The sequence below is a fragment of the Nymphaea colorata genome, chromosome 14 (assembly GCF_008831285.2).
Source record: "Nymphaea colorata isolate Beijing-Zhang1983 chromosome 14, ASM883128v2, whole genome shotgun sequence".
Taxonomy (NCBI): Eukaryota; Viridiplantae; Streptophyta; class Magnoliopsida; order Nymphaeales; family Nymphaeaceae; genus Nymphaea; species Nymphaea colorata.
In genome coordinates, this window is record NC_045151.1 from 2,050,689 (window position 1) to 2,074,641 (window position 23,953).

Consider the following 23,953-nt stretch of genomic DNA (forward strand, 5'->3'; position numbering starts at 1 on the left):
TATAGTTCTCTTACTCTTATAGGGTTCAACACAATGTAATTTTGATTCTAGGGTCAAAATTTTAAAAACAAAAATTTAACACCTCAAACTAGAATTGAAATGAAATTCCAATTGCATATTCCTTATGTGTTTCACACTATAGAATTTTAATTTCAAAATTGAAATGACTTGATTGATGACAACAACATTAAAATTTATAGATTTTTAGTAAATAGATACCTCTATATTTAAAATCTTTTAATATGTTACAAACCGGACGTATCAAACATATGCGTCTGAACACAGAATGTTAATAGATCTCAATAATATTACCATGCTAGCGATATGGATATGGATCTTATTTCGGTTAAAGGAGAAAGTGTTGAATGTAATTCATTTCATGAAGCTTTTAATAATATATTTTTAAAGTTAGCACGTTGCATATCTTATAAATATGATTAATTGCAAATTAGATTAGATTTAAAATGAGAGGCAAACAAATGTAAAAGACATACACACAACAAATATAGGCATATACATGCATAGATCACAAAAAAAATGCCACCCACCCAAAATCTCAAAAGGGCGTTTTGGAAGCAAAAACAAAACGCTTTCTTAGGCGTGCATGCAAGCAGGCCCCTAAAGTTATTTAATGAATTCTATTAACAAACTCATAGGATTCAAAAGAGTTAAGAAAGTTGATATCAAATTCTATAATATTTTCTTAAGTATTCTAATGGCCACATTGTTGATAACTTGATATAGACATCACAGAATCACAATGTTGTTTCTTTCAGTATATATGAACATATTAAAGTTATTTATGAATTAAATCCATACAAAGATAAATATATTAGCGACAAATGAGTATGATAAAAATTTATGACCGCCGGTTATTATAAATTATTTTTAAAATTGTGGGCTTAAAATGAAGATCCCAATTTTTTCACCGCAGTCACGGTTTTTTTTATCGACGCAGCGGCGCTGGGGTGAAAAGGAAGGCGCGCGAGCGGGAAGGGCGGAAAGGAACTGTGAAGAAGAAGTAGAAGAAGAAACTCTCGTCGTTGTTATTTTGATCATGTCGCTGCCATCTTCGGTGGTGGTTCTCGACAATGGCGGCGGACTCTGCAAGGCAGGCATTGGAGGAGACCGGGACCCGATTGCGGTCGTCCCCAACTGTATGGGCCGATCGTCCACCGGCAGCCATCACCATCACGGCTCGAATAAGTCGAAGAAGTGGCTTGTCGCCGATCAGCTCCAGGATTCGGACGACGTCATGTCCATCCGGCGACCGCTGGACAGGGGTTATCTCATCAACCCTGACCTCCAGAAGGAGATATGGGATCGAATCTTCAAGGCCCTCCTCAAGGTCGACCCTTCCGACTCCTCGTTACTCCTGGTTGAGCCCCTCTTCAACCTCCCCTCGATTCAGCGTTCCACCGACGAGCTAGTCTTTGAGGACTTTGGGTTTCAGTCGCTCTACGTAGCTGACTCGCCCTCCCTCGTTCACCTCTACGAGACCAGCCGTTGCCCTCCAGACAGGGTCATGGCAACGAGCCAATGCAGCCTCGTCGTTGACTGCGGCTTCTCCTTCACCCACGCGGCGCCCGTGTTCCAGAACTTCACGCTCAATTACGCCGTCAAGAGGCTGGACCTCGGGGGCAAGGCTCTCACCAACTACCTCAAGGAGCTCGTCTCTTATCGCTCCATCAACGTTATGGACGAGACCTTCATCATGGACGATGTCAAGGAGAAATTGTGCTGCGTGTCGCTCAACGTCCCTCGTGATCTTCAGGTGGCTAGGTACTCTCAATTTGCATTACTTCTGTTTCCCTTTCCACTTGTAGATGTTTCCGTTTTTCCGTCCTTGCTAGCTCCTCATCTTGTCCAGTAGTCGTCCTTCATTAGGCAGTAGAAGTAGCAGTAGCATCTTCTTCTTCTCGTTTTCTGATGGAACGAAGTCTTAAAGTGGAGAATCAGCAGGGTTTCCTAATCTGCGAGCTAAGCATTTTATGGCATCCAGAACAGGGCTTTTAGCATTTTTGGATTGTTAGGCTCCAATTGGGAGTATTATTCCCGGGTTTCCTTTGTGAGGCTGCTTTGGGGTAATCACCAAAGATTAACCCTAAATTGGTGTATTGCTAGGCTTAAATAGACAACCTAACATGATTTCCGGAAGCCCAACTTGCGGTTGGGCGAGTGAGAGATTAGCGGTGTGATAAAACAAGTTACGTTTATCTTTAATTTTATCAAATAAGATGTTTATAAAAAATGTTTTTCAAGTTGATTTCGTAACTGCGAGTGGGCCCCTCTTAGTTATGAGATCCCGAGATAGTGCTCAAGGCTACTATCCAATATTTCTCACTTGGCCATGAGATTGCCAAATTACTTTCACTAAGTGTGGGTTTCATTCATATTTAGTTACGCGGTTTCCGAGTATTGGTTTGTCCATCGTAACTTGAATTTTGTCAAAGGTTTATAGCGAAGTTTTCTGCTCAATGGCTTTCCATCCCAACCTTTCAAATATATCTTAGCCCCACGTGATCTACATGTTTTGAAAACAAGTCTTCAGATATTCTCTTGGTTAAGGGATCAATTACCATATCATTGGTAGACATATAATCAACTCGGATTTCATTTTTCTCAATCATTTCGTGAACATAATGATATTTCACCATTATATGCTTCCTCTTTGATCTAACAACTCTATTTTTTATAAGAGATATCGTTGCCTGATTGTCATAGTATAGTTAAACTGGTTCATAATCAATATCTAATTTCAAGTCTTCTAATAACCGATTTATCCAAACAGCAAAGGTAGGTGCAACATTACATGCTATATACTCTACTTCTTGTGTGTTGCTGAGCAACACATCCCCGTTTCTCACAAGACCAGACTATCGCTCCACCTCCAAAGAGAAATACATATCAAGACATGAACTTACTGTCATCTTTACAACCAGCAAAATCTGCATCGAGATAGCCAACTATTGTTAGCTTATCGGGTTGATAGGATAATTTCAGTCATTTCTTGTGTAAAACATTATATACATTAAACTGCCAACAACTTGTGCATACAGAACATTTAGTTTCTGTTGTCCTTCACCAGGACAATCACGTCTAATGAGATTTGTTCATTTACCTATGAGAGTTTTTATAGGTTTGCAATCTTGCATACGAAATTTCTTCAAAGATGTAGTCAATATATCGTTCTTGAGACTTTGAGTTCTTGACTCTCTATCTCGAGTGATCGTTATCCGTAGTATATAAGATGCTTCACCTACGTCCTTCATTTCAAAGTTCTTGTTCAACCAAGTCTTTGTTTTGAATATCATGTTGTTATCATTCCCAGTCAATAAAATATCATCAACATATAATGACAGAATACAAAAACGACTCCCACTTTTTCAGACATATACACAATGGTCTAGTTGTTTTGCTACGTATCCAAGTTTTGTAATTGCTTTATGAAAAACAAAATACCACTTTCTAGGTAACTGCTTCAAACTTTACAACGATTTATTCAACTTGTACACTTTCCTTTCATTTCCTTTAATGATGTATTCATGTGGTTGAGTCATATATATATTTTCCTTTAACTCACCATTCATAAAAATGGTTTTTACGACAAACGTCCAAGTCGTAGAAAGTTGCGATAGCCAGAATTATTTTGATAGACGCAAACTTAGCAATTGATGAATAGGTTTCTAAGTAATCAATTCATTCCTTTTGGAAAAAACCTTTCGCCACTAGTCTACCTTTAAATTTCTCGACTGATTCATCAACTTTGTACTTCTTCTTATCACTCATTTACATCCAATGGATCTTCTATCATTAGGAAGATATACTAATTCGCAGACTTTATTTTTTTCTATGAATTCAATTTTCTCATGCTTAGCGTTTACCCAATCTGACGATTCATGTGAGTTTATGGTTTCATCATATGTCAGATTGTCGGGTATTTCATCAACATCTGTTAAATAGCATAGCTCATCTGCAAGATATACATAGTAATCGCAAAAATATGAAGGAGAAGCTTTAGGTCTTTGATGACCTAACAAAGTCTGAGATGATGAGGTGCTCGGATCAGTTGGTTCATTACCTAACTGTTCCTTAGTCGATTCATTACCAGACTTTTCCTCAAACAAATCAAGCTTAGTTGGTTCATTACCAAACCGTTCCTCAGTTGGTTCATTACCAGACTGTTCTTTTGAATAAATCAAATCATCCAGTATATCAGTTTGCTATTCAACCATATCATTATCTTTATTATTGAGTTCTTCTAAGAACTCTACATTTCTACTTTCTATAAGTCTTATAGTCGAGTGATATAATATGTAACTTTTGAATCCTTGTGGATGCTCAATAAACACACATCTTACTGATCTGTTATCTAGTTTATCTATCTTTGGATATAGAACTTTCACATGTGCTGCAAATCTCCGTCTCCTGAGATGTCTCACATTTGGTTTCACACCAATCCATCTCTCATAAGGAGTGGTTGGGACAGCTTTGCAGGGCGATTTGTAGTGCGATTTGTAGTGTACATAGCTGTTAACGTGGCGTCACTCCAAAATACTTTGGGTAATTGTGCTCATGCCAACGTGGTCTTACCATGTTCAAGAAGGTTCTGTTACACCTCTCAGCAACACCATTCTGTTGTGGTGTTCTAGGCATTGTTTTCTGCCTATTAATTCCAAGGTCTTTATAGTATTTGAGGAATTCATTTGAGGTATACTCACATCCTCAATCAAACCTTACAACATTAATATATTTTCCAATTTTTCTCTTGACTTCAGTTTTATATTCTTTGAATTTTTGAAGTGCTTCCGACTTATATTTAATCATGTAAATATAACCAAATCTTGAGAAGTCGATGAAGGTTATGAAGTATAACTTACCACTATGTGTTTGGATTCTGAAAGGTCCACAAATATCTGTATAAATTATTTCCAATAGATCTGTGGCCCTAAGTACTTCAGACGGAAAGGGTTTCATTGCCATCTTACCATATAAACACGACTCGCATTTTGCAAAATCATTTATATTTATATTGGGTATTATATTTTGCTGTGTTAGAGTCTTCATCTTGTTGATGCTTACATGGCTTAATCTTTCATGTTATAAGTTTATACTTACATTCATCACACAGTCAGTCAGTGCGGGAACAGACACCAGGTTTTGAACATGCCATGTTATTTTACATATTTTCCATCGAACGTGGTCCTTCCATGTTTTCCTATTGTGACCTTCCCTGAAACAAAACAAACTTCAAAACCTTTCCCACTCAGTGCGGGAACAGACACCAGGTTCCTTCCCATGGAGGGGACATATAAAACCTCGTTAAGAACGACATTGGCCCCCAACATTGAGTCAATATGACCCAACTCCCATGACATTACAGTATGAGTTATTTCCCATGTAGACCTTGTGAACTTCCAGGCTCATATCTTCCATGCGAATCACGTCTTCTTTTGTCTTTGCGATGTGACGAGTAGCCTCCGAATCAACCCACCAACCAGTCATATCTCTAACTGCAAATAAACATTCTTACACTACACAGATGACTTCTCTGTTGGAGCCCCCTTGATACTTCTTCCTGTTGTTGTTGTCCTTCCTATTGTTGTCATTCTTATTCTGGAATTTTGTCATGTAATTCTTTTTGATATGTCCAGTCTTTCCTTATCTGTAGCATTTCACTACAATTCTTTGAGTTTTTTGAGTACATGCAAAATTACCCTTAAACTTGCCATCATTTTGTTTTTTAAATTGTTTCGGTCTTACAAGTACATGACTATTAGCAGGTTTATCCTGGACTTCATTAGTTCTATGTCATTTCTTTTGTCTAGGCATTGTTGCTGAATGGCTAATTGTATGAGATGTTTCTTCAAAGTTAGAGTATCAAATTGGAGACTCAAGGCAGTGACTGCCATATCATAGGAAGGTGGTAGGCTATTCAGGACGGTACTGACCTGCACATTGTCAGATATGACATTTCTTACTACGGTTAGGTATTTAGCCATGACTGACATCTTGTTAACATGGTCAACTACTCTGTCTGACTTTTTCATTTTATATGAATTGTACTGTTTTAATAGCAACTGTACATGCATCGTAGTAGTGGTGTTGTATTTAGAGGAGATAGTGTTAAACATCTTATTGGTAGTTGAGCAGTCTTCAAACACCCTGATCAGATCATCTTCTATGAATGCTAACATGATGCTTTTAGCTACGAAGTCATCAGTTTCAAGGGACTCATATACTCTCCGTTCTTCATGTGTAGGTTTGTCTCCTAAAATGAGAAAAGGCTTGTTGGTTACACAAACCAGCCTCTTTAGAGTCAAGGCCAACGTGATCCTACGTTTCCATGCATGGAAGTTCGTTCCATTGAGTTTTTCGGTCTTGGCTAGTTCTGAGGCTCCCACTCTTGAAGTCATTTCTAAATTAATTTTCATAAAGTACAATAAAGGGAAAGCAACATATAAAATGTCACACCAGGCGATCTCCAATAATATTCTAAAGTATCACTTAGAAGCAAGGAATTTTCAATTTTAAATTTTAGAACGTGAATTTCTCCTTTTATTTTTCAAAATTACTTTTTAAAACCCCTTTTCAGCAATTTTTAATAAAGTTGAGGGTACCTATAAACAATTGTACATAAAATCTTGGTTTTTCGTCGAAATTGCAAAACAAATTTTCAAAATCCACTTTCAGCAATTTATAAGAACTATGAGGGCATCACTACGCAATTTCATATAAAGTCATTAATTTAGAAATGACTTCAAAAGTGGGAGCCTCAGAACTGGCCAAGACTGAAAAACTTAATGGAACGAGCTTCCATGCATAAAAACGTAGGATCATGTTGGCCTTGACTTTGAAGAGGCTGGTTTGTTTAATCAACAAGCATTTTCTCATTTTAGTTGACAAACCTATACATGAAGAAAGGAGAGTATATAAGTCCCTTGAAACTGATGACTTGATGGTTAAAAGTATTATGTTAGCATTAATGGAAGATGATCTGATCAGAGTGTTTGAAGACTGCTTTACTGCCAATGAGATGTTTGACATTATCTCCTCTAAATACAACACCATTACTATGATGCATGTACAGTTACTATTAAAACAGTACAATTCATATAAAATGAAAAAGTCAGATGGAGTAGTAGACCATGTTAACAAGTTGTCGGTCATGGCTAAGTACCTAGCTGTAGTAAGAAATGTCATATCTGACAATGTGCAGATCAGTATCATCCTGAATAGCTTACTTCCTAGGATATGGCAGTCACTGCCTTGGGTCTCCAATTTGATACTCTAACTTTGGAGAAACATTCCACACAGCTAGGCATTCAGCAACAATGCCTAGCCAAAAGAAAGGATGCAGAACTAATGAAGTCCAGGTTAAACATGCTAGTAGTCACGCGCCTATAAGACCCAAACAATTTAAAAAACAAAACGATGGCAAGTTTAAAGGTAATTTTGCAGGTACTCAGAGAACTCGAGAAATTGTAATGAAATGCTACAGATGCGGAAAGCCTAGGCATATCAATAAGAACTGCAAGACAATTCCAGAATAAGAACGTCAACAATGGTCAGGATAACAACAGGAGGAAGTATCAAGAGGACTCCAACAGAGAAGTCATCTGTGTAGTGTAAGAATGTTTATTTGCAGATGGAGATATGACTGGTTGGTGAGTCGATTCGGAGGCTACTCGTCACATCGCAAAGACAAAAGAAGACGTGATTCATATGAAAGATATGAGTCCGGGAGTTCACAAGGTCTACATGGGAAATAACTCATATTGTGAAGTCATGGGAGTTGGGTCATATCGACTGAATGTTGGGGGCCAATGTCGTTCTTAACGAGGTTTTATATGTCCCCTCCATGACGAGGAACCTGGTGTCTGTTCCCGCACTGACTGGGAAAAGTATTGAAGTTTGTTTTGTTCCAGGCAAGGCCACAGTGGGACAACATGGAAGGACCATGTTCGATGGGAAATATGTAAATTAACATGGCATGTTCAAACTCAATGAAATGAATAAAGTTTCTAATTCTACTTATACTGACTATGCAATGAGTGTAAGTACAAACTTACGACATGAAAGATTAAGTCACGTAAGCATCAACAAGATGAAAACTCTAGCACAACAAGGTATAATACCGATATAAATATAAATGATTTTGCGAAATGCGAGTCGTGTTTATATAATAAGATGGCAATGAAACCCTTTTCGTCTGAAGTAATTCGGGCCACTGATCTATTGGAAATAATCGATACAGATATTTGTGGACCTTTCAAAGTCCAAATACATAATAGCAAGTTATAGTTCATAACATTCATTGAAGACCTCTCAAGATTTGGTTTATTTACTTGATTAAATATAAGTCGGAAGCATTTAAAAAATTCAAAAAATAGAAAACTAAAGTCGAGAGAAAAATTGGAAAATATATTAAAGTTGTAAGGTCTAATCGAGGAGGTGAATATACATCAAATGAATTCTTCGAATACTGTAAAGACCTTGAAATTAATAAGTAGAAAACAATGCCTAGAATATCACAAGAGAATGGTGTTGTTGAGAGGTGTAACAGAACCTTCTTGAACATTGTAAGACAATGTTGGTAGGAGCACAATTACCCAAAGTATTTTGAAGTGAAGCTGCATTGACAACTATGTACGCTATAAATCGAGTGCCCCGTCCCAACCACTCCTTATGAGAGATGGATTGATGTGAAACCAAATGTGAGACATCTCAGGAAACGGGGATTTGTAGCACATGTGAAAGTTCTATATCCAAAGATAGATAACAGATCAGTAAGATGTGTGTTTATTGAGTATCCAAAAGGATTCAAAAGCTACATATTATATCACTCAACTATAAGACTTATAGAAAGTAGAGATGTAGAGTTCTTAGGGGCCCGTTTGATGGGCGGGTGAAAATTTAACGCGGTAAATTTACCGTGGTAAATTTTTTTGGAAAAATTTACAGGTTGAAATTTCTCCCTCTTCCAATTTGAAGTCGTGTTTGATGCACAGGAAGAATTTATCGTGGTAAATTTAACCATGTTTGATGCACAAGAAGAATTTAACCTGGTAAATTTAACCCTGTTTGATGCACAAGAAGAATTGAACTTGGTAAATGTTGTTTTTTTTTGTGTCTTCTCCTCGCCAAATATGACTTGCAAAAAAATTGGAAGATGATCTTCCAAAACACAGTTAAAACCATAACATCCTACACAGTTTCAGACTTGGAGCATATTCTAAACCAATTTCCAGAGAATCAAGATCCTTTGTTGAACGTTAATGTAGAATACATATTCATTCATGAATCAAAGTCCAGAAACAGTAATTCTTCAACCTAGACCATCAAAATTAACTGAACATACAATTCACAAACTGGCAAATATAACGAGCTCAGCGGAGGAAAATCTCAAACAAATGGACTCGTTTATTAGGCTAAGAGAGATCAAGAGAGCACGTTTAATTTACACCAAAAAGACAACTAAAAAAGAATGACAACATATATCAAATTTATTACCCAATCAAGCTTTCCTATCATACGAGCACCACTTGCCCACAATCACCTACGAGCACAACACAACTAGCCTAGAATAACAAGCTTCTCAATTCCAGTAACTAAGCAAGCGAGAAAACCATCAAAATGGAGACAAAATCCAGCCAAAAAAAACACCAATACATCTACTAAATTGCACATCTCAGCAATCTAAATGAAGCAAAAAATGAAGACGAAGTAAATCACTACATCCATGAAGAAGCTCCATAAACAGAACCCAAGTTGATCTATTCGACAAGCAATCACAAAAAAAAGTTTACGATTTTGATCGATCTCCATAAACTAAGAACAAAATTCATGCACTAGACAGCCAAACAATAGAGTCAACCAGCAAATTCCGTCCTTAAAAAGACCTAGATCACCATTTTCTAACCAAAAAAGACCGTGGATGTCGAACGATGGTGGACTGTGGTGGCTCGCAGCTACAGGGCATGCACCGTTTTGTGAAGCGATGGCGGTGGTGGTGGCGGACCGACCGTGCAGCGACAGTGGATGTCGGATGGCAAACGGCAAGTCGGCGATGTCGGCAATGTCAACTCGCACAACACTTTTTCTCTCTCTGCTTGACTCAAATGGAATCCTGGGGAGCGGACGATCGAGAAGAAGGAAGAAAAGGCGAGGGAATCGAATGAGATTTTGCCCAATGCCCACTCATACAAAGTGCATGACCCCCAAAGCAAAACAGCAGGAAATGCGGAAGAATAAGAATGAGATGATGTTGGTGAGTAAGAAGGAAAGGGGAAAAGGAAGAAGCTGCACGATGGGGAAAGGAGAATATCGGTCCTCCTCCTCCATTTAGGGCATCAGAAGAAGGGAGAAAGGGAAGGAATCAGAGGGAGAAAGAGAAAAAGTTTACCGGCGGTGGAGGGGAGAGGCAGCGGCGACGGCGGTGCGACCACTCTGTGCGATGTGAGAAGGCTCGAGGGAGGAGGAGCAGAGGTGTGATGTGAGCTGCCGAAGGAGGTCGTGCGTTGAGGAGGGAGGTCGAGCGCCCGAAACAACGAGCGGGTGAAATTTTCACCCGCTCAAAAGTCCGAGTTCCGAGCTCGGACTTTCGAGCAGGTGGAATTCCACCCGCTCCCTTTTGGGTTAAACGGGTGGAATTCCACCCCGTTTGACGGGATTTAAATCGGGCGGGTGAAATTTCACCCGCCCGTACCAATTTCCCTTCCCTTGGTGGATTTCAACCGCCCATCAAACGGACCCTAGAAGAACTCAATAATAAAGATAATGATCTGGTTGAATAGCAAACTGATATACTGGATGATTTGATTTATTCAGGAAAACAGACTGGTAATGAACCAACTGAGGAACAGTTTGGTAATGAACCAACTGAGCTTGATTTGTTTGAGGAAAAGTCTGGTAATGAATCGACTGAGGAACAGTTAGGTAATGAACCAACTGATCCGAGCACCTCATCATCTCAGACTTTGTTAGGTCATCAAAGACCTAAAGCTTCTCCTTCATATTTGAGCGATTACTATGTATATCTTGCAGATGAGCTATGCTATTTAACAAATGTTGATAAAATATCCGACAATCTGACATATGATGAAACCATAAACTCACATGAATCGTCAGATTGGGTAAACACTAAGCATGAAAAAAATGGAATTCATAGAAAAGAATAAAGTCTGAGAATTAGTATATGTTCCTAATGATAAAAGATCCATTGGATGTAAATGAGTGCTAAAGAATAAGTATAAAGCTGACGGTTCAGTCGAGAAATTTAAAGTTGGACTAATGGCGAAAAGTTTTTCTCAAAAGGAAGGAATTGATTACTTAGAAACCTATTCATCAGTTGCTAAGTTTGCGTCTATGACTCTATCATAATAATTCTGGCTACACAGTCTTCTATGACTTGGATGTTTGTTAGATGGATGTAAAAACTGTTTTTCTGAATGGTGAGTTAAAGGAAAACATATATATGACTCAACCACAGAGATACGTCATTAAAGGAAAGTGTACAAGCTGAATAAATTGCTGTAAGGTTTGAAGTAGTCACCTAAACAGTGGTATTTTGTTTTAAAAAGTAATCACAAAACTTGGATACGTAGCAAATCAACTAGACCATTGTGTATATGTCTGAAAAAGTGGGAGTCGTTTTTGTATCCTGTCATTATATGTCGATGACATTTTATTGACTGGGAACGATAACAACATGGTACTCAAAGCAAAGACTTGATTGTACAAGAGGTTCAAAATAAAGACATGGGTGAAACATCCTATATACTAGGGATAAAGATGACTCGAGATAGAGACTCAAGAACATTAAGTCTAAGGCAAGAACTATATATTGACTGCATCTTGAAGAAATTTCGTATGCGAAATTGCAAACCTATAGGAACTCCCATAACTAAAGGAACAAATCTCAACAGAAGTGATTGCCCTGGTGAAGGACAACATAAATTAAATGTTCTGTATGCACAAGCTGTTGGCAGTTTAATGTATGTAATGCTTTGCACAGGACCAGACATAAGCTTTTCTATCGGTCTGGTGAGTCATTATCAAAGTAATCCTGGTTGGCTTAACTGGCAAGCAGTTAAAAGAATTTTTCGATATATTAAAAGGATGAAAGGACTGAAATTGTCCTATCAAGATGAATTGTCCTATCAAGCTGATGAGCTAACTTTAGTTGACTATTTCGATGTAGATTTTGCTTGCTGTAAGGATGACAGTAAGTCCACGTTTGGATATGTATTTCTCTTTGGAGGTAGAGCGATAGTTTGGTCCTGTAAGAAACAGGGATGTGTTGCTCAGCACACACAAGAAGCAGAGTATGTAGCGTGTAATGTTGCAACTACCTTTGCTGTCTGGATAAATCGGTTCTTGAAAGACTTGAAATTAGATCTTGATCATGAACTAGTTCAACTATACTGTGATAATCAAACAACGATATCTCTTATGAAAAATGAAGTTGTTAACTCAAAAAGTATTCATATAATGGTGAAATACCATTATGTTCACGAAATGATTGAAAAATCTCTGTTGATTATATGCTTACCAATGATATGGTAGTTGATATCTTAACTAATGGAATATCTGAAGACTTGTTTTCAAAGCATGTGGCTACATGGGGCTAAGATATATTTGAAAGGTTGCGATGGAAAGCCATTAAGCGGAACACCTCACTATAATCCTTGGACAAAATTCAAGTTACGATGGACAAACTAATACTAGAAAACCACATAACTAAAGATGATTGAAATCCACACTTAGTGAAAGCAATTTGGCGGTCTCATGGCCAAGTGGGAGATGTTGGATAGTGGCATTGAGCCCTATCTCAGGGTCTCATAACTACGAGGGAGCCCGGTCGCAATTACGAGATCAACTTGAAAACCATTTTCTATAAACATATTATTTGATAAAATTAAAGATAAACGTTACCTTGTTTTATCACACCGCTAATCTCTCACTCGCCCAACCGCAAGCGGGGCATCGGGAAATCCTGTGAGGCTGTCTATTTAAGGCTAGCAATACACCAATTTAGGGTTAATCTTTGGTGATTACCCCAAAGCGAGCCTCATAGAAGGAAACCCGGGAACAATACTATCACTGCTTCTGTTCTCTCTTCCTCTATTTCTCTCCTTCTTCTGCTCCTTTCAACAGACATTGTTGCCGCTGCTTCTTCACGTGCAAACTGGAGACTTCGCTGGTGAACCTGCTGTGCAAACGAAGAGTTGATACAGGCCACCGTTCCGCTGCTGCTACAAACTCCTACAGTATGAACTGAGGCAAAACACATTATAGTTTCATGCCCTAACATGGTGGCTCATGCATTGCTTCTATTTGCAGTGTCAATACTTTAAAGTGGGAATATAGCACAAGCAAATGCATGTATTTCTTTATCAAGCATGAAACATTTGGTCTTGCAAATTAATTGCTTCTAGCTTAATATATGCCTCTTAAGGGCCGTCAAAACCTCCTGAATCCAAGTGGCTGCAAAAAGTACGTCATAATTTCCTTAAATGCCTTCGAATAGGCTACAATATCATATCTGCTTCGCTGGGCCATCTACAATCTACTCAATCCCGTTAATAATTCTTACATAAAGTCATAAACATAATCACTATAACATATAACTAATCACATGACATACAATATTAAATGTTAAAGAACAACATTAGCCATGCGTAAATTTGTCATTTATGTTCCTCGTTATGCAGATTGATAAAATGTTTTGCATAGAGGTCATCATATCTATATTTTCTGCTCATTTTGTTTCTCCAATCATAGCAGTGTCTAGTGGTCTGCCATGTGGATGACCCAACTTTGTCTTTGGAATCAAAGGTCTATTAATGTTTCTCCTGCTACTGCAACTTAGATATCTTTGTCTAGAAAGTAGAATTTGTATACTAACATAGTTTATATAGGTACAAATTTTAGCCTTCTCTCCTAGTGGTGTTATTTTCAATTTTCTGCTTCCTTTGTATAGTACTCGATAAAGGGGTCAACTCCCTCGTAGCTGTCTCTCTCATTAACATTCTGGAGATTCACCCTCATATAAAGCTCAAACATTTTCAGCTACAAGGAAGGAGTTATGGATGACAGTTCATGTAGCATAGACGCTTTAAGGAGATTGCAGCATCAAGGATTCAGGATGCGCTAGGTGTAGGATCTTCTCTAGGATCGTGATTCACTCACAACTCAAGGTATACAATTTTCCAAGAGAGAATTATGAAAAGCCTCGGCTGGATATACAACCATGCCTCAAAGAATCTGGATTACAAATTTCCTCGACCCAAATCTGACCATAAAAATACATCAAGAATATTAAAACCTACAATTACAAGCAATCATGCACAAGAAGCAGTCAGCCTTACCAAGATCCAGCAGCACAAACTTGCGTCTCATAAATGTCATAGCATGGTCAAACCATTCTTTTTGTTGCTTCATACTTTTAAATCTGTAAGACCCTGGCAACCAATTGGGTTTTAAGAAGCCTATATGGAAAACAGCCCAAATATCTTGGCCTAACTTGCCTTAGATCCAAAGCCAAAGGTATCCACTAGTCAAGAGGTCTGAGCAGCCTGAGCAGACTGATCTAACACACCCCAGCGTGACCTGGTGCACATTCCAAGACTTTGCACATGCAAACCATCGGATTACAAGCAAACACATCATATGTTGAAGATTGGAGACACAGGTCCAGGTCACAGCACTAGCACAAGTGCACTACCCCTTAGAACTTGAAGGGTGCACTCACACAGCTGACTGATCAGTCGTTTAACCTAGGCTTGACTTCCATGGCTGACTATCTAACTAAGCCAGCTGAAAGAAATTGAGGGTTGCCCTATTTGCTGGGGACTGCTGGAATTGATGTCATTAGGTTTCCGAGGAAATGGTGGATGCCATGCAATGGGTGCGTCAATCTTAGGCTGCTGAGGAAAGGGTACAAAACTTCAGTGCACCTAAATGCTCATGGTATGGATGTGCACCTCACCAGCCATCCACCAAGAAGCTTCTGGCAGGTACTGGGGTTGCCTCTGCTGTGGGTTTCCTCCTCTGAACACTGTTTGTCATGATCAATAGGTGTTTGATGCATCTTCAACTTAGTAAGTTCAATGTTCAACCATGTGATGCTCCCGAATCTGTCCACATTCATGTTGCTGAGTTCAATTCTCACTTCTGTCTACTGTGATCAAACTTTTATTCAATCAACTTGACCTGACATTAATTGCTTTCACTTTTCATATAATTTTTTAAAATAATAAAAATAAAAATGTTTGTAGAATGCAAACTACCCTTTTGAATGCTTCTTCTGCCCTCAAGCTTTCTGAAAGTGTTGCATCCATATTTGCATTCACGTCCTGAGCCATACTAGGCATAACTGGTTGTAGAGTTAATAAGATAGGAATTGGATAAGCAAGCATATAAAGTCAGATACAAAATCAGATTTAGTACAGCCAAAAATTGCAGAACCTCAACAAGTCATCCTAATCCAATCCATTCCCCTTCCTAGATAGCAGTCATAATTGGGTATTCAGGACTGTAATTGTGATAATGCATCATAAAATGGTAGATGGTAGCCTGCAAAAGGGGACAGAGTTAAGTTCATATTGATGTGGTTGTCTGGATCCAGTTAAGCATGGTGGCTTCGCAGTGTGGGATAGCTGAGGGATGGCAACGATAGCAATTCTAGAAGCACAAGGCTAGGGATGGTGGCACATAATGAACCCCTCTTGGTGATGGGAATGCAGAGACAGAAATTTCTCGAACATCTTTCTGTTGGGCTGCTCTTCTCCATTTCATATTTTTTTTGCTAATTGGTTGTATTGTAGGGTTTTTACTTCTGTATTCTCTATGAGTTATTCATGTAACAATAACATCAACCATCCTATCATGGCTACACATATTCCTTCTGCAATGGAAATCCATCAAGTAGGTCCTTTTCTTTTGCAGAAAAACAGGGAAAGATAATCTTTTCAGGTGCTCATATACCCTCCCTGATGGTGTGGCACAGCTTAAAGGCTATGTCAAAGATCCTAAAGAAACACAGAGATACCTAACTTTAGCAGATGATACACCAGCAGATCCACCCCAAGGGAATATTGGGGAATCAGGAGAGCTTCTTGAAGGTGACAGATCTAAAGACTCAAGAAGTATCGACTTGACAAATAATGAAGTATAATCTCTGTTTCAAGTACTCACTAGAGTATGATGGTTTAAGTACTGTCTAATGTGTAAATGGATTATGCAGGAAATTGTCCTCACTAATGAGCGCTTCCTTGTCCCTGAAATGCTCTTTCATCCTGCTGATTTGGGTATGTATCTTCGTGATGAATTTAGAGGAGATTGTGTTATTTGAAGAACCTTTAATCTTCATTTGAGATTTGCTGCATCTTTCATCTCACAGATGGCTGCCTACATCATATCTTTGATCTTTGATTGAAATTTAGTAGTTTCATAAATTGCTGCCTGTAGTTTTAATATTCGTTTGAGATTGCTGCATCTTTCTTTTTTATTTGAGGTTCAATAGTTTCATAGATGGCCGCCTACGTGATTCTTTTGTCTTTATTTGAGATATAGTAGTTTAATGGTTCCTGTTTACATGAACGGTTATGGTCCTATTTCCATTTTCACCTCTTTGGTATTGTATTGTCTCTACAAGGGATGAATGAAGCTGGACTTGCCGAGTGCATCGTCCGAGCTATTGAGGCCTGTCATCCTTACCTCCATCCAGTGCTTTTTAATAGGTAATGTTGTTAGTATTCATGTTAGTGACATGTAGGTCGTGGTTGTTACTTTACCAGTCACTACACTTTGTATTCAAATTGCAGCATTATTTTGACGGGTGGGAGCACACAGTTCCCTCGATTTGCTGAAAGACTGTGAGTGCTTATTTATTTATGTTTTTTGGCTGAAAGATCATTTGTAACATCTAAGTAATACCCTTTTCTGCCTATAGAAAAAGAGAGCTTCGGCCACTTGTCTGTGATGAATACCAAGTAACTATAACAACTCAAGAAGAGTATGTAATTTCCTTTTGCATCACAAGTCACAGCATGCTTTGCAATTTGTAGATCTCATTTTTAATTTGCTTCTCTGCAGTCCAACTTTGGGTGTTTGGAGAGGTGGATCACTTTTGGCATCTAGCCCAGATTTTGAAGCAATGTGTGTGACAAAATCCGAGTATGAGGAGCTTGGATCTGCTCGCTGCCGACGCAGGTTTTTGCACTGACGATCACAAAATGTCATATATGCAAAGGCGGATATAGATGCTGAAAGATGGAATTGAATAACGTGAGGTATCTCCTTGGACATCATTAAACATGAAAATACCAACGTGATGCTTTTCTTGTGATACTTAAACTATGACCCTTTTTACCTCTATTGATATGTGATGAACATTGATTTGAATAAAGAAAAAATGACAAACTCAATATATAACTAGATTAGGCTGGTCCAATCAGTGTCTACCAGCATTAACATTTTTGCTATTGTTTTACTAAATCTTCTGTAAGGATGTGATCTTTAAATGATACAAAAAATGATGTATTTTCAATGCATATATGAGTCAATGTCTGGAAAACCATATTCACTGGATGTAAAGTAAGGTTTTGGAGTCTTGCATATTAAAAAGAACATGTAAAGTAAGGTTTTGGAGTCTTGCATATTAAAAAGAACAAAAAATTTTGCAAGTTTTTTTAAGGGTTTACCATGTTGTGATCAGATGATCCAATACTTGATTCCTAGTGCTAAACATCTGTTAAGTTAGATGACTAAGATAGTTTAAGGACTTCAGACATTCTGAGTTCGTCCGGCAGCATGTTGGGTTTCAGTACTTGAGATTGAACAATTATAGATGCATATTCTTGTTCATGAGTTTGTGGTCCATCCGATCCTTCATAAGGTAGTCACTGTTTAGCCAACTTATGCTTGAAACTTTTTGTTCAAAATTACTGAAAATTATCTGATGGGCACCTTGACGGATATCAGAAATGTATTTGAAGGAAATGTGAAGAATGATCCAAATTATAAATATCCTGAATCTTCATTCATACCTGCGAAACTTTGTATAATAAATCTTGAATCATGCTGTGAATTGTAAACTATAAAAAATAAAATTGTGATATTTTTTCAAGTTACATGGTGTTATTGCTGATATTGCTTGTATTCGGCTGTTGTTCGTGATCCTGGAACCCTGCTGCATCTCATGGTCAATGGTGCTTCTGTTACTAAGTCAAGAGATGTTCGATGTCTTATCTTTAGCTACATTGGATAACAGCATCATCCACTGCATCAACAGCCAATCAGCTAAATGAAAATGGCTGCCATAGAGGTTATCATTTTCATGTGGGAATCGCAAGAACAGAGCGCTAAACTATTTACATGAGCAGGCATTCAGAAAAATGGGCTTCCTGTCCTTTTCTCGTCAGCCACGGTTGGCCGGGCATTTTTGCCAGGTTGTACAGCGATGATTATCATACTCTTTGCCTTTGAACTCAATGGTCGATAATTCAGTCTGAAAACATGAAGAAGTACTGGAAAAGGCACTGGCATATGAAAATAATTGTGTATTTATAACGCTGGTCGTTCATTGATAAAACTATGATTTTGGTAGGCATATTTACATAGCCGCCGACGGCCGGCGCCGGAGCAGCTTCCATTGAATTATATATATCCATGTTAGAAAATGTGCACCTAATACTAAAACAATAAATTCGGCTGGTAAGATGGCTGTTTGATTTTGGATCTGCATGGTCTCTCTCTCTCTGTCTCTCTCCCCCTCTGAATTGATGAGCCCCAACCACCAACACTGACGAGCAAGGTTGCACAGATGCCGAGTAAGACCGAGCCTGACATGTTCGAACTTGGCTTAATGCCAAAAGATAACCCTTTGTTCAACCCAGGCTCGAGCTGGGTCTATCAGACAAGCACCAGACCTGAACCGTCCGTTTGATTTGCTCATACCTCTTTCCTGCAATGCCAGTGCATGGTGTTTCATTAGATTCATTTACGAAGATGTTCATTTCCTCGTTTGCTATTCGTCATGTCCTTTCTCCTGTTCAAAGTTGATTCTGCCCATGTTCGCAGAGTTTTAATCTCTCCACTAAGGTCGGTACATGAAATCGTAGTCTGATTTGTCAATGCCCAGGGGCCTTTGATCGCCTTTAAATGCCAAATTCACGAATCATTAGACAATATCTAATCTCAGATAAAAAAAAATAGTGTTTGATCTTAATTCCATGGATTTCAGTTCTTAAAGTCCTAAAATTAAACTAGAAAGTGATGGGCTATGATTTTCCTTATTTGGTATCACATATTTGAACAAAGGTAATGGCTGAAGGCCACAATGCGAAGACTCAAGAAGACAATGACTTGTGTGATGCACTTGTTCTCTTGGCATTCATCGGAATCCATGCTCCGTCTTACCCAGCTTCTTACTCCGTTTTGCTTTCCATGTTCTATTGACATCCCTTCGTGCAGCTTGCTATTATTCAACTCTTCCGCCCTCGGCTCCATTGTCCTAGCTTGATTCCCTTACACCATACGAACTCTGTCTACGATTCTTGCATCTGCCATAGACAATAATTCTTGTCCGACCACTCTTTCAAACCCATGATTGACATCTCTCCTTGCTTCTTTCTTTCCCACGTCATTCAATCCATTGAACTTCAACACATTTTACATGTAAATTTGAAAATTTTCATTTGGCATGTACAAAAATTCTGAAAAAATCTATTTCAGCTCCTGTTAAAACTTTGAAACTATGATTCCACTTCTCTAGTGGAAAATTTCTAGCTCCACGGCTGCTAGTGCCCATCTTTAATGGCAACATCCGCGTCAAATAATCTTTTAGTTTAGGTAAGAGACTGGATTTTCTGTCCAGTTAAGGTCGGCAGCTGCAGCCGGTGTCTTCAATTGCTCAACTAAGAAACCCTATCAAAACTTACCAGAAGCTGAAGGAAGTTAAATACATGTAAGGTCAGAATCGAAAACTGAATCCATCTCATTAGCCCATGTTGGGTCAAACCAAGAAAATTGGGCTCCGTTTCCTATAAGATGCGAGCCAAACTCAGGTTGCCGGTCTCAGTATCAAGCCATGCAACAAAGTATCTTCAATTTAATACCTTTCTCATTCCCTTTTTCACCACCTGCTTATCATCTATAGTGGTTTAGAATTTGTTGTTGGTCATAGTCCATATCCACGTCCATGTCCATGTATACATGAAAATTTTTCATCAATGCGATTTTATAGTGTTGCTAACATTGCCTGATCGTTAGTACTTGGGGGACATCTTGATGAGGCTGAAGCCCCTCCCCCTTTTTCACTGTTACCAGGGTCCAGGGATATTTCGTGATTTTGGTGGGGAGTAGGACACCTGTCAACTAGATGTTGTACATCCACCGTCTGCACCCCAAAAGAATAGTACCCATACCCATACGAATCGGCTTAAGCAATCGCTCTCCATGTAGCTAGATTTCAAGATCGATGTTTAGGCAGGCCTTTCTAAACAAACCGGAATCTCTTTGTGAAAAGTTGAGGAAGTTGATCCATAGATTTCCATACACAGCTTTTGTGATCACATACGAAGACATTTCATTTTCCTTTTGTAATAACAAGCTTTGATGGCTAAAAGAATGTTTCAGTTCAACTCAGACTGATACATCAAGATTTATAGCAATTTTCGACTCAAATGTATCACCTGAGAGAATGGCTCTTGAATCTAGTGCACATAGAGAACCTTCCAATCCCGCTCTAGATGCAGCATAATTTCCTATAGCATTTAAGCCTTCTAATACAGAAAAATTATGACCAAGGGCATCAGATTTTTTTTTTTTAATGTTTGGACCATCGGCTGACACTCCCTTTGTCACTCCAAATTTTTTTTGGCTATGTTTTCGACTCATCGAGCTACATATTTGACCACATCCATAGGCTGTTCTAGTCCGTATATTTAAACAACACATCCTTCATAATGGACATCAAAATCATTTTTCAAGATGCACCAAACAAAAATGATTCAAAATTTACACATCAAAAAGGTGTATCCCAAAGCAATGATTTTCTTCATCCAAGTCATACAGTCAAACCTACCTCTCTCTCCCTCTCGCTCTCTCTCTCTCTCTCCCCCCCTATATATATATATATATGAAGAAGGCTAGATGTTGCCGGATGAATATTTCCATTTCACGGCAGCTACTTTTCAACTTAAAAGTAAATATTTTTAAGCTTATAATCTTCATTTCTTGCACTGATTTGATTGTTAACGTGTCTAGATTGGGACCCGAACATTTTAAGAGAGAAAAAATACATCTAAATGCGTTTTTAATGGACCAAAAATAGTTTTTCCTTTTTTTTTTCGTGTGCTGCTACATTCTTTGAACACCAGGTGATTTCTCTTGGATTTTCACGGGACTTGAGGTTTTTAAGTGCATACTAGTTTAGAAGTTTTGTTAGTATTCCCAGCATTCAATGGAACCAAAAACTGACAGAAATAATTGATTTTTGGCCGGAAAAAGCAATATGAACCCTTGAATCCGCCAGCAACAACTTGGATTTTCCGAGGGTCTGGGTGCCAATTTTTGGTCAAAATTTTAGGCTTTTTTTTTTGTTGGATCTTATTTAGTGCCATGAGATCTATAGTTCCTCTTGAAAAATCTGCAAGAAAATAAAGTCAAATGGGCATTGATCAGTTGCAATTCTAGGTAAAGAAAAAAGAAACAGCAATTGGGCGGCGTTCTGCAGCGAGTATCATCTTTTACAGGAGGCAGAATAGGTAATTACATCAACAGAAAAAGGCACTCTTAGCCTTAATCAAAGCCGCCCATTCAACCCAAATCTAACCGCCCAATGATTGCATAAAAGTTTGGAAAAGGTCTCCCAAATATCCCTCTCTCTCTCTCTCTTTATATATATATATATATATATATATATATATATAACAATCACACTGTAAATCATCATTAATGTCAGTCACGCTTTAGTCAAGGATAGAATTTTAAATTTTAACCATCCAACAATGAACTTGCAAAACATTGACTGTCATATTTGATGAAAAATAACTTCTGAATCATATGATTCTTTTGTGAGAGAATAATCAACAGCTTATTTCAAGAAAATATAATTAAAAGCATGTTTTTTAGCAAAAGCACTTGAACCTATGACATGAATTTGAACAGTTGTTTTTTAACCTATGACAAACCAGAACTTGGGGCAGATCATACTTTGAAAGAAAATGTAACCATGAAAAGGATCTCACACTAATGCAGTTCAAATTGTCATGGTTCATATAGGCACGTACCGTACACATCTTTTTATTCTGGAACCAAGCCAGGTCGTACATTCGACTACTTTTCTGCATATATCACAACAGTTTTTACAAAAAAATGCCGTTAAACTGAATACACAGTAATTTGATCACAAGGTGCAGCAAACCAACATCCGCCAAGATTGACCGGCATCCAGCCTACTTGTGAACAAAAAATAATGTCTTCGTTCTAGCTAAAGAACAGAGATCCTCATCATGCACGCAAGGGAGGTCCTACGCCGCTGCAAAGGCCGCCTTCCGACTTCCAAATAGATAGTCTGGAATCGACCTTCATGGAGGCACTCGCATCTTCAAAATGTCCTTAAACAAGAAACTCTTGCAGCCTGATCTTACAAGAAAGAGAACCACAACATCACTGTATTATTCGAAGCAATGTCCTGGCATGTTGCTGCTTTCTCCACGTCTTATCACCACCCTCAACATATGCAAAAAGGTCCAGATTTTGACCAGGCTTGATATACAGCAGTTCATAATAACTTGCAGGCAGACCATCTTAGATCCATTTCTCACAGAAACAGATCGACACATGCATTCTCAAGATTCCCTATTACTCAGTCAAGATAATATGCTGTGTCCATGCATAGATGAATTATTTTCCGTTGGTAATGCCCATAATATTCACCTACAGCAGCAACATCTTCATGGTCCTGACTTATGATAGGAAGCAGCAACTTGGGTTTTCGTTCATTACCACCATTCGTTTTTGAATGTACTCCAGAATTTCCAGATGGAGAATCAAGTTTTGAATTGATCTCGTGGCAAGCTAACAGGAACATTGCAGGTGCATCAGGTAGCTGTGAAGCACGAAGAGCAGACAATGCCTCATACATTGCACCCGATGCAACATATAACATTAAAGCCCTGCTCAGTTTGTTACAGGAGAATCAGAAAAAAATAGAAGCTACAAGAAATAACATAGCAAACACTTATTACCTCCACATATTGTGTTCATTATGCAATGTATGATCAGCCCATCTTTGTAATACCCTGCAGGATAGATACAGGTGAGAGAGGTGTGGAAAAGTAATGATATATCCAAAACCTTTACCTCTTGGAACTTGAAGGCATAACAATTTATGCACTTTAGCTTCAATCTTGTATATAAAGTTGGGACTTGTAGGTGAAACTAGTTTTTGCCTTTTTGGTGGTCAGCTGTACGCCAAGCCTAGCCTTCACAGCTGAAGTTTACTTCGATAAACTAAGAAACTAAAGCTTCTGGCCGAATACAGCTGTCACCTCTCCTTGCTGGGTTTTCATTTGGCTAATATTTAGGTTTGTTAATATCATATTCCAATTAAAAATATAGAAGCAATAACATGATTATGCATGTCATTATCAACATATTTAAACATATGATTCTTTAAACATATTAAAACTATGCTTCTGCAATTTTTTAATGTTTTATTACATTATATGATATTATGTTTATTAATTTAAAAATTTTCACTATAACTTCTAGTAGATTGAATGAATCACACACACACATACATAATATGAAAAATTGAATGATAACTGTGGCTTTTCAAAGTCATCCAGCCATCTAATCAGCATTATTCGATCTAACATGATGGACAATTAAGAGAAAAATAAAGACAAAAAGGTGATGAACATTTTCGTCAACTAGTATT

General features: G+C 38.2%; 2 protein-coding genes across 7 annotated transcripts in view; one reads left to right on the forward strand and one right to left on the reverse strand.

Annotated features, from left to right (window-relative positions):
* The first annotated feature begins 957 nt into the window (after nt 1-957).
* On the forward strand, nt 958-18,744 carry LOC116267459 (actin-related protein 6). 6 transcript variants are annotated; one of them, XR_004175589.2, is made up of 8 exons: nt 959-1,782; nt 15,952-16,174; nt 16,250-16,313; nt 16,661-16,745; nt 16,830-16,880; nt 16,958-17,020; nt 17,101-17,292; nt 18,233-18,744. XR_004175589.2 is itself a non-coding variant. In XM_031649191.2 (7 exons), the coding sequence occupies exons 1-7, from the start codon at nt 1,058-1,060 to the stop codon at nt 17,228-17,230; spliced, it is 1,341 nt and encodes a 446-aa protein (XP_031505051.1). In that variant the 5' UTR covers nt 960-1,057; the 3' UTR covers nt 17,231-17,584. The 6 variants fall into 6 exon arrangements, 2 of the variants coding, with proteins under 2 accessions (XP_031505052.1, XP_031505051.1); XR_004175588.2 differs by having other exon boundaries at nt 960-1,782; nt 17,101-17,297; XM_031649191.2 differs by lacking the exon at nt 18,233-18,744 and having other exon boundaries at nt 960-1,782; nt 17,101-17,584.
* A 3,491-nt stretch (nt 18,745-22,235) lies between these two features.
* Nucleotides 22,236-23,953, reverse strand: part of LOC116267557 (uncharacterized) — a 38,909-nt gene continuing 37,191 nt past the window's right edge. Inside the window, exons 19-20 of the mRNA XM_031649356.2 lie at nt 23,259-23,312; nt 22,236-23,186 (exon numbers count right to left, since the gene is read on the reverse strand). Coding sequence (XP_031505216.1) covers nt 22,877-23,186; nt 23,259-23,312 — 364 coding nt within the window. The 3' untranslated portion in view covers nt 22,236-22,876. The remainder of the gene's footprint in view (nt 23,187-23,258; nt 23,313-23,953) is intronic.